The following is a 9606-nucleotide window of genomic DNA, read 5'->3' as shown; positions in this document are numbered from 1 at the left end:
ATCATTTTCCCAGAAAGCAAGAAGACTTGGTGGCTTTTGGAACGGATTTGCAAATCCCACATGGTGAATATTGGGGCGGGAGTTCCCACAGGATTCGGTGACTGTCCTCCCATTTAGCAATTGCTTGGCAGTGAAAAGTCACAGTTACCCCTCTGGTGTATTGATGTTTATTCCAAGTCCCCTCACAATCACTTGGTAGATTATGAGTTGGGAGAGAATACATAAAATCATAATGAATAATGAAAGAGTATTAATGGTCATTTCTCATTTAATATTCTTTCACTAAAGTATTGACTTGACTTAGCTTTCACAAGAAAGAGAGAGAACTGGCTAAGAGATAGAAGGGAAATCCAAAATTCCTAATTTCTCAACTCTTTTCTTGAAGTGTACAGTACCTGCATTTCATACTGTTCCGCAACACAGCGCCGCTGCTTGGATGGCCACATGAAAACCCATCGAGGAGGCCCGAGAAATCCAACAGAATATCATTGTTGATTATAACAAGCTAATCTATTTGCAGCTTAGTAGCTAGTGTTGTTCGGAGCATGAGGATGGCCATGACATGACCTGCAAGCAATGGTAAAAGGGGCAGACATTGACAAGCGACACCATCAACACGGGGTTCATATGTCAGAAACTAATGCAAGACTTCTGTACAGGCAGAACTGTAATTTTACTAGTAATATTACACAAGATTGAAAAACTACTCAAATCTCTCCTCTTTATCATTATTCTTCAAATTCCTCTCCCTCAAGACAACATGGAAACGAATTACTCTTCCATGTTACTTCCATAACGCTTCTCTGCACTGTACAGGCAACCCCGAATACCGTTGGCGCACTTAGCAAGCACGCGCCTCTGTCAGCTGCCTTGGAACAGGTCCACAGCCGCCAGAAACTCTCAAAGATGCAAACAGGCAGGACAGCCTTGCTATCATTGGGCTCGACCTCGCTACTCTGGCGACAATTGCCAGCTCCTTACTGCCATCATCGTCACATGAGCTATGGTAGCCTTCCAAATCTGCTTTCGTGATCAGAACTGCATCCACGGAGGGAGAGTATCCCGTGGATGCTAATCTGCGCTGCTTGTATTCCTGGACTGCCTGCTCGTTCAAAATCATGAATGAACTTCAACTATAAGCCAAATAATCTGTCAATTATATGTTGTTACTCAAGGAAATCTCCCATTTTGTAAGAACCCATACAGCATTACAGTTGCAGAAAACAAGGGTATCTTTAACAAACAATCAAAAGAAAACCTGCTATAAATGCATATATACAATGACACTTCCTATGATTGCCAAGATTGAACTAATATAACATTATTGACAGAGGGGCAAGCCTTGGTATGATAAGGTTGCTCTTTTGTGACTGGAAAGTCATAGGTTCAAAATATAAAAATAGCCTCATTGCAAAGCAAGCTATATACAAAAATGACCCTCCCTCCACTCTTGCAAAGCGGGGAACCTCATGAATTGGGGACGCCCTACTAACAAGCAGAATGAACAAATTTCACACCAAAATTTAGCAGGTGTCAAGTAAGCAAGAAAACAAAACACTTTTGTTAGAACCTGTCACCTTTTCCTGACCACTTTACACTGGTGGAGGAGAGATAACAGAACTCTAGTTCAAATTCTACTTGCTTTTACATCAAAAGAAATAATTAACCTTATCCCTTACCTTCCACTGTGAAGGAGCCAATAGCACTCGGGGTCTTTTAGAGCGCACATATTCCAGCGCAGAAGCAGGAGACATGTCTTTAAACACCACCTGCAATATTTACATAAATAACTAAATTCTACAGCTTCACCAAGGGAAAAAAAAAAAACTAAATTCTACAGCTTCAAGCTGATTTAACAGGAATTAACCCAATAGAACTAGATCAATTTTCCAGAGACCATTTTTTTTAATAAATGCAAATTTCCAGGCATATATTCATCAAAAGATTAAAAATTGTCTACACAGGAGAGAGAACATTACAAGGTAGCAAAGCACAATGGTTGTGCTTCTTCCTCGCCCAGCTTTGCAGTGGACGTATGTAGTTTTCCCACAAGATGCATTCTCTGCACCCAAAATGAGTGAATTCTACATTAGTGGGCAAGAGATTCCATGTAAAAAGTTACCCGTCAGGGAGAAATGTGTGTGCCCATGTGCGTGCAGACAGCACTTAATAGATATAAGATAAACAGAGGCTCCACTTACGGTGAATAAAATCCACAGCTCGATCAATGTCAACAAATGAAGGAGCAAAAAGATAGTCTCTAGTGGGTATGACCAGATGATCGATCCCATGGGCCTAAAAACCAAAAAACAATCATTAGGAGAGCCTACAAATAAAAATCAGAAAACCGCTCTCGTTAAACTTATTGGATTCATCCTTCAACAGAGAGATTTTCCTTCAAAGAAAAGGACTCGCTAAGCAAGTTCACTGCATTAGCCCTAAAGTACTCATATGAGATATTTTACTCAAAACGCAAAATTGACATAGGGAAATTGGTGAGCTCACTTGGAAAGCCTAACCTAAATTTCTCATTATTATCCATTTTCTTAAAACTCATACGATTAACTAGACTGCTTCCACAGACCAAGAGCAAGCCTGTGCCCTCCCCAATCAAGTCCTAATGAAGGGGGGAACTCTTGCCACCCTACCAATGGGGGAGATCAAAGATTTTATTGAGACATCTCGAGCCAGCCTGGAAAATTTAAATTACAAAAATCAATGTCATTTTTAGGAATTTGAAAACCAAGGACGAGAAGAAATAGCACATGAAATCACCAGAACAAACTTAAGATCTAATTTCTGATACCCCAATAAGACACAAGTCAAATACCATTTCAAGTGGGAAAAAAAACTAAAGGACTCCGAACAAACATCGTTATTCAAAAATTATTTACTTAAAGATCCAAATACTATTTATTGTACAATAAATTTGCACAGAAGAAGTGTAAATGTACAGATATTACTCACATGGTACAAGGATGTAGGGACCAATGTTTCATAAGGTTCGTTGAGGGTTATTACACCTCCAACACCGAGCTGCTTCAAGCGGGGAACATCCTTCGGGAATGGAACCGCACCCAGCAGAAGATACTGATTTCAAACAGAACATAGAAGAACACAAATAAACTGATCATATTCAGTCAATTTGAGAAAATCAGCATTGAGAAAAACGCAATGTAATCGCATAGGAGATTTTATTTCCTCAAAATACACCATAAGAAATCTACCAATTACAACTTACAAACCCCAAAATCTAATCTTTTAACAGTATTTTTCTCCAATATCTAGATATACCCAAATTAGGAAACATCCTATTTATACTCATTTCCTGCATTTCCTCAAAAACCAAATGGAATGCCAAGATAATTTGGAAGTCACCAATCCAGAACCAACCCAATAATACAAGCAACGTCAAATTCATCTTCTTCTTCTTCTTCGTGGTCCTTCATCTTCTCCCCAACCAAAAGCTAAAAACACAAATACATAGACCTGCTAAAAATAGAAATAAATACAAAAGAACAAAAACCTGATCGATTTCGTCCCACCATCTGAACTCCGCTTGAACCTTGTTCCTGAAAACATTGTAGAGAAGGGTCGGGTAAAACAGGATCCGAGCCCCGGCTCCGACTAGCGCTCTCTTGGCATCGACCCGAACGATCTGTATCCCAAAAGTCCGGTCCTGACAGTAGCTCCTTCCATCGGATTCAACCTCGTCCAACTCTTCGATTTTCATGTTACTTAACTCGAACGGAACCAAAACCCTAACGCCGATTCTGATCGGCACAATCGAACAATCTCTAAGAATTTGGGGGATTTAGAAACCCTAGTAGGTGAGTTAAATCGATCGATCGAGAGAAAGAAGGTGGATTTGAGGGTAAGAACATGGAATTCGGATATAATTCGGGGATTATTCGAATGGAATTGGGCAACTTGGTACTGCGATTCTCATCGGAGTATCGGAGAGCGTCTGGAGGTTTGATGGGATGGAGCAAAGCGGCAGCATAGTCAAAAGCGCGGAAAAGCAAATAGGATTACAAGAGGCAATGTTTGCCCCTAAAGCAGGGGTTAACTACGGAATGACCCGCTCGGCAGAAGAGAGGGGTTGGGATGGGGATGAGGTCCATAATGCTCCATGGGCATGCGCGATGCACGTGACAACGGTGGGCGTCCTCCTCCACCATTGTGCCACGCACAAATACATATTTTAGGCCGATATTAGTATCGTTTTTTCTATTTAGATATTTAAATTATTTATTATTTTAAAAATATTTTTTTTAAATTATATGATTTTAAGTCAATTATATTATTAAACTTTTTCTTATTTTAATTACATATATGAATTTATTATTTTTAACAAATTTATCTAATTGATTAGAAATTATAAATTTAAAGATATTTTTAAAATAATAAAAATTTTAAATAAAAAATATATAATTATAAAAATTAAAGTATATATTTTGTCATTATATCACTATTACGAGGAAATGGGTTACCAATATAAAGAATTTAAATAATATTATTTAAAATTTATAATTAACAATATTTACTTTGAAAATTTCTCATTTAAAACAGAATCTAAATATTTTTAAAGAAAATATATCTAAATAATAAATTTTAAATTTCAAATTTAAGCTCATAAAGTTAGGTCACTCCATTTAAAAAAAAAGGCAATTAGTTACTATAAATCAATTAAATTGTTAATTTATTGTCTTTAAGGTGGATGATGTGACGCCACCAATACTTCATGACTAAGATACGATTGTTGATTTGAGCTCCTTTGTGATAAATTTATAATTTAACCCATTTAATCTATGTATTTTAACTTTATAAGTAATTAGTTAAATTAATTTATTGTCTTTAAGTGGGTGCATGATGTGATGCCACCAATGCTTCAGGACTAAGATAGGATTCTTGATTTGAACTCCTTTATATCTTTTTATGGAATTCACAATTTACCTGACGCACTTTAAATTTATTTTATTTTATATATTAATTTAAATATTTTTTATCTAAATTATATACTTTTCGATCAATTTTACATTTTATTATAATTGAATTAGGACTCGTAGTGAAATGCTTAAATTATCTCTCCATTTGCTACAACCTATCTCTAAGAAATCCTCATTGTTGACTACCATCTTTGCTTTTTTCCTTTAGCTAACAACGACGATTGAGATACAGATGATAAAAAAATAAAATAGATTAGGACGAAGAGGATTTGCAAGGGGTGAGAGATTGGCAAAAATGATAGCTACTAACAAGGCTAGGTGAGTGGTGTGGAAAGACAAGAAATAGTCAACGATGAGGCATAGGAGATGACCAACGACAAGTATAGAAGATAAATGAGAATGTGAGATGAGATTGTGATAATTATAACTCAAAATCTTATTTCATCTATGATTTGATTTTTTTAATTTGATCATGATTAGAATTTCAAATTTAATTATGACTAGAATGTTGTCAAATTCAATTTTAAGTGAGATTTATCTTATCTGGAGAAATATCATTTTGAATCATCTTCTAATCAAGATATAATTTTCTGTATATATATATATAGATGATTTTTAGTTTATAAATAGGTCCCCAATACCATGGAATTAGTGCGACAATATCATTTTTATTGTAACAATATCTACTTAGTGATATTTTATTATTTTTGTTTGTAATTTTTTTCAATTTGAGTTTTTAAAATAAAATTGTGTGTTCATATGAGTGGTTGATAATTTGCTCTTGATTTATTTTTAATCGAAATTCATACCAAAGATGGTGGTAAGCAACAAGTATAGAGAATTGAGGAGAATGTGTGATCAGGGCCGGCCCTGAAATTATAGGGGCCTAAGCTAAATTTTTTATGGGCCCCTTACGATTATATTTAAAAATAAAATTAATATAAATAAAAAAATTATTATATAAAATTTACAATATTTTACTTTAAATTTATTTTTTAGTAGTTTTAGATGAAAAATTAATAATTAAACTATTATAATTAATTTGTTCTAACATATGTTTTTCAATAGACATAATTGTCAATCCGTTATTATAGATTCACTAATAAGAGAGAGATCACAAATATTGAAATATAAATACAAAATTAATTAATAATTTAAGAGCTAATAAAAAAAAATTAAAAGACATAACTAATAAATCACACAACGGGATGATGAGGACGAAAATGGAATCACAAAAGAGAATGCATAATTATGAAATCAATTGGATTGAGGATCTACACTTGTGTAAATTGATAATAGATGCAGCGATAATGGATGGATAAAAAATTGAGAAGGAATGGAACTGAGGAAGACGATGGAGTCGCAACCACTGCCAGATGCATGAAAATGGTTGCGATACAATCATATAAGGAGGAGATTGAGATTAATTAAAAATGCATGGAATAGATGTGAGGGGATGGGTGCTACTACTAGACGCATAGAAATGGAATTGATTATTAATAAAGGAATGTGAGAAATTGAGATTAATTAAAAATTATATTGATACTCATGAAATTAATTATTGATAAAAGAAAAATGAGAGATTAAGATTAATTAAAAATTTATAATGATTTAAAATAGGCATGGCCCTAATGTCTCTTTTATTTTTAAATTTATTATTTTTAATTAACTTTATTTTATTAATTAATTTAAAATCTAAAAATTAAAATGGAACTGATGGCTGAAAATGGGCATGGGCCCTAGGCTGCTGCCTAGGCAGCCTATGCCCAGGGCCGACTCTGGGTGTGACAAAGATGGTGGTGAATGACAAAATGTACAATTAACTCGATAAATATAGAAGATAGAGAAGATAATATGTCACGACAAGTATAAATACAATACAATAGCTAGTTTCAGATAGAGAAAATTTGTGCTAAAAGTGTTTAAATATTATCCTTTATAGTCCCTTTATTAATAAGTTGTTGATAAGACACGCAACAAGACACTCAAAAGAAGCAATTAGAACTTATCGGTAGATTTGTGGATATCAAATAAGATAAATATTTGTGATTAATATTGATAAAAATGTAAAAGGGATTGATGGGTTCATGTCACACAAGTCAAGGTGAGTGGTCCATATGATATAACCATGAGGTTGCTGGCTGCATCATCTTGGAAAAATCAAACCTTCAATTTCAATCACCAAAGTCGACTAAGTATGGATTATAACATATCTTTATATATTTATTTATTTGACATGCATGAAGAGTTGGATAGTAACAATTATAAATTGTCATTGTAAGAGCAGAGGGAAACAAACAAAAATATTCAGAGTAGGCGTAGCAGTCAGTGGTGGTGCAGTTTGTAAGCAGGGGAGCCAATGGGAGAAGCTTGGGCTTGCAATAATGTGAGTTTTGACAAATATATATATATATATATATATATTGATGATGATGATGATGATGATGATGATTGATGACAAGCAGGAAACCAATGCAACTTCATTATGTTCCCTTCATCTCACCAACATTCAATTGGCTTATTTTGCCATCTACTTCTCACCTTCCACCTTTATTAGTCAGGATCGATTCAAGGGGTTGAGTCCTAACTCATCATTAATTTAAAAAATTTTAATTTTTAATAAAAAATAAAAAATTTATTAATTTTATTTTAATAATAAAATTAAAATAATTATTTATTAAGTTCAAGCGATTGGGAACTCTAGACACGTGTCTCACCAGTCTATCCATTGATTCCGCCTCGCCTTTTAACTCTTTTCTATTTGATTTAATTGTTATTTTTAAAAAATTATCTTTCATCACTATATATGTATATATATATGCACAAATAACATATGGGTCCTAATTAACTTCTTTTTTTTTTTTTCTTTTTCAAAAGATTTTTGTGATACCAAGTCAAAAATAATTAGGGTCGTTAGATGTGTTGTTTATGCTCTTGTACTGCTTAAAAGTCATTTGGCATATTATTGGCATATTCAAATTGTATGGTTTCAACTAAATGATATTGAAAAGACAATGATAAAATGATTGATTGGAACCGTTGATGTAGTCGACCAACAAGAGATCGATCATTTTGTCATTATTCAAATGGAATACAACGAAAATCCAGAAATTGAAAGGAACTGGGTTGTTGGATTTGGATGGCTTCAATTATTTCTCCCCTTTAGTTTACTTTTGGTTTAATGTTTTGAAAAAATTGAGTGGCTCAGTTGGTTGGCTGCCTGTGACAAAAAAAAAATTGAACTGAATTGAAAAAATCAAACCCAACTTGTAAACTCAACATAAAATGAACCAACGTATTATACCCATTGTTGTGAAGTAGAAATAAAAGAGATGAGTGTTGTAAATTATTAATTATTAACGAACGATTATTATACTCTTACCATCTTAGTTTTTACCTATAAATATAAAATTTTAATTCTTAAACATATATATTTTTTTATGTATGATTATATTTATCTATTCTATTTTCTCTCTATTTCACAACACGTTATCAGCACGATTTTAAATTTCTTTTCTTCAATTTTGTTCGTTTATTGATCTCTCTCTCTTCGATCGTGGGTCTTATTCTCAATTGTTTCATAATTATGTATGGTGAGAAGCAACAATTGAACTTCTTCTTTTTGAAAGATTTTTTATTTTTTTGTGCTTGATCTCTCTCTATAGATAATTGATAATTATTGATAATTGTCGATTAATATTTAAATGCGATCAAGATGAGTCAGTCTGATTAGATGAGATAAGTTCTCATTCTAACATATAATATCTCTAAGTGAGACAATTCTAAAATTATAATTCTAATTGATCTTCATCTCTTAAACCTTATCAAATAAGATTTATTTATCTATAAATAGAGTACACTTTCCATACTGTGAGTGTGCAACTAACATGAAAGTTTGAGGAGGCTCGTGGCATGACAAATTTCGAAGATTCAATTTATTTGGCTATTAACCAAGTATTTTATCTTTGTGATATTTACAATTTATGCATAAAATAGCTGACACTCCCCCTTTAACAAATAAGCAACAAACATCAAAGACACCATCTTTTATGTATTTCAAGAAACGTAAAATTAGGGGGTAATATGTGCATGGATGGGATGTTTCAAATCTAAAAATTGATTGGTTCAAATTATTTAAATTTGACACGTGTATATGCTCGACTTTCGTATGAAAATTAATTTTTCTTGTCTTTTTAACCTTTTTTTTAGGAACACAGTTTATAAATATTATTTAATTTATGATGTTAATATGTGTGATATACTTGAGATGACATTATTATTGAGCAATTAATTAGCCATCTATTTTTAATTATTTTTCTTGAAGAAACATAATTTCATGATATTATTAATAATCCAGAAGATTATTATACCATTGCATTGTGATTCTTGAAGAATCACAATTTCATCTTGTTTCAAATATTCTAGAAGAATATCTTGGTGTTGCTCCAAAAGAAACATAGTTTTTTTTTATATATATTTATAATATGTTACTTGTTTTTGAAAAACATAATTTATTAGATTGAATATGTTGTTACTCCTAAAGTAGTGCAACTTATTGCAATAAGAATATTACAAACTCCTGAAAAATAAATTTTTATCAAATATTTATATAATAAAGATTCAAAAATTTGAACGATTTTTGAAAATGTCTAAAATG

The 9606-nt window shown here is 32.7% G+C and overlaps 1 protein-coding gene across 1 annotated transcript; it reads right to left on the bottom strand.

The window, feature by feature from the left end:
- Positions 1–473: 473 nt before the first annotated feature.
- On the bottom strand, positions 474–4083 carry LOC127795903 (phosphatidylglycerophosphate phosphatase PTPMT2-like). The gene is made up of 6 exons (XM_052327877.1): positions 3527–4083; positions 2968–3090; positions 2202–2295; positions 1980–2062; positions 1680–1769; positions 474–1102 (listed from the first exon to the last, which is right to left on the bottom strand). Exons 1-6 carry the CDS (start codon positions 3731–3733, stop codon positions 842–844), a joined length of 858 nt encoding a protein of 285 aa, XP_052183837.1. The 5' UTR covers positions 3734–4083; the 3' UTR covers positions 474–841.
- Positions 4084–9606: the final 5523 nt, after the last annotated feature.

This window comes from Diospyros lotus, chromosome 2 (genome assembly GCF_014633365.1).
Source record: "Diospyros lotus cultivar Yz01 chromosome 2, ASM1463336v1, whole genome shotgun sequence".
In the NCBI taxonomy this organism is placed as follows: domain Eukaryota; kingdom Viridiplantae; phylum Streptophyta; class Magnoliopsida; order Ericales; family Ebenaceae; genus Diospyros; species Diospyros lotus.
Note: the sequence above shows the minus strand (reverse complement) of the source record. Positions and strands in the feature narration are given on the sequence as shown.

What these genes read in the sequence shown, in the direction of transcription:
- LOC127795903 (XM_052327877.1), bottom strand. Translation starts at nt 3,733, where the DNA reads ATGAAAATCGAAGAGTTGGACGAGGTTGAATCCGATGGAAGGAGCTAC. An exon ending in GGTGGGACGAAATCGATCAG is followed by an intron (nt 3,091 to 3,526) that starts GTTTTTGTTCTT and finishes GTTTGAAATCAG; the next exon opens with TATCTTCTGCTGGGTGCGGT. An exon ending in TCCCTACATCCTTGTACCAT is followed by an intron (nt 2,296 to 2,967) that starts GTGAGTAATATC and finishes TTTGGTTTTTAG; the next exon opens with GCCCATGGGATCGATCATCT.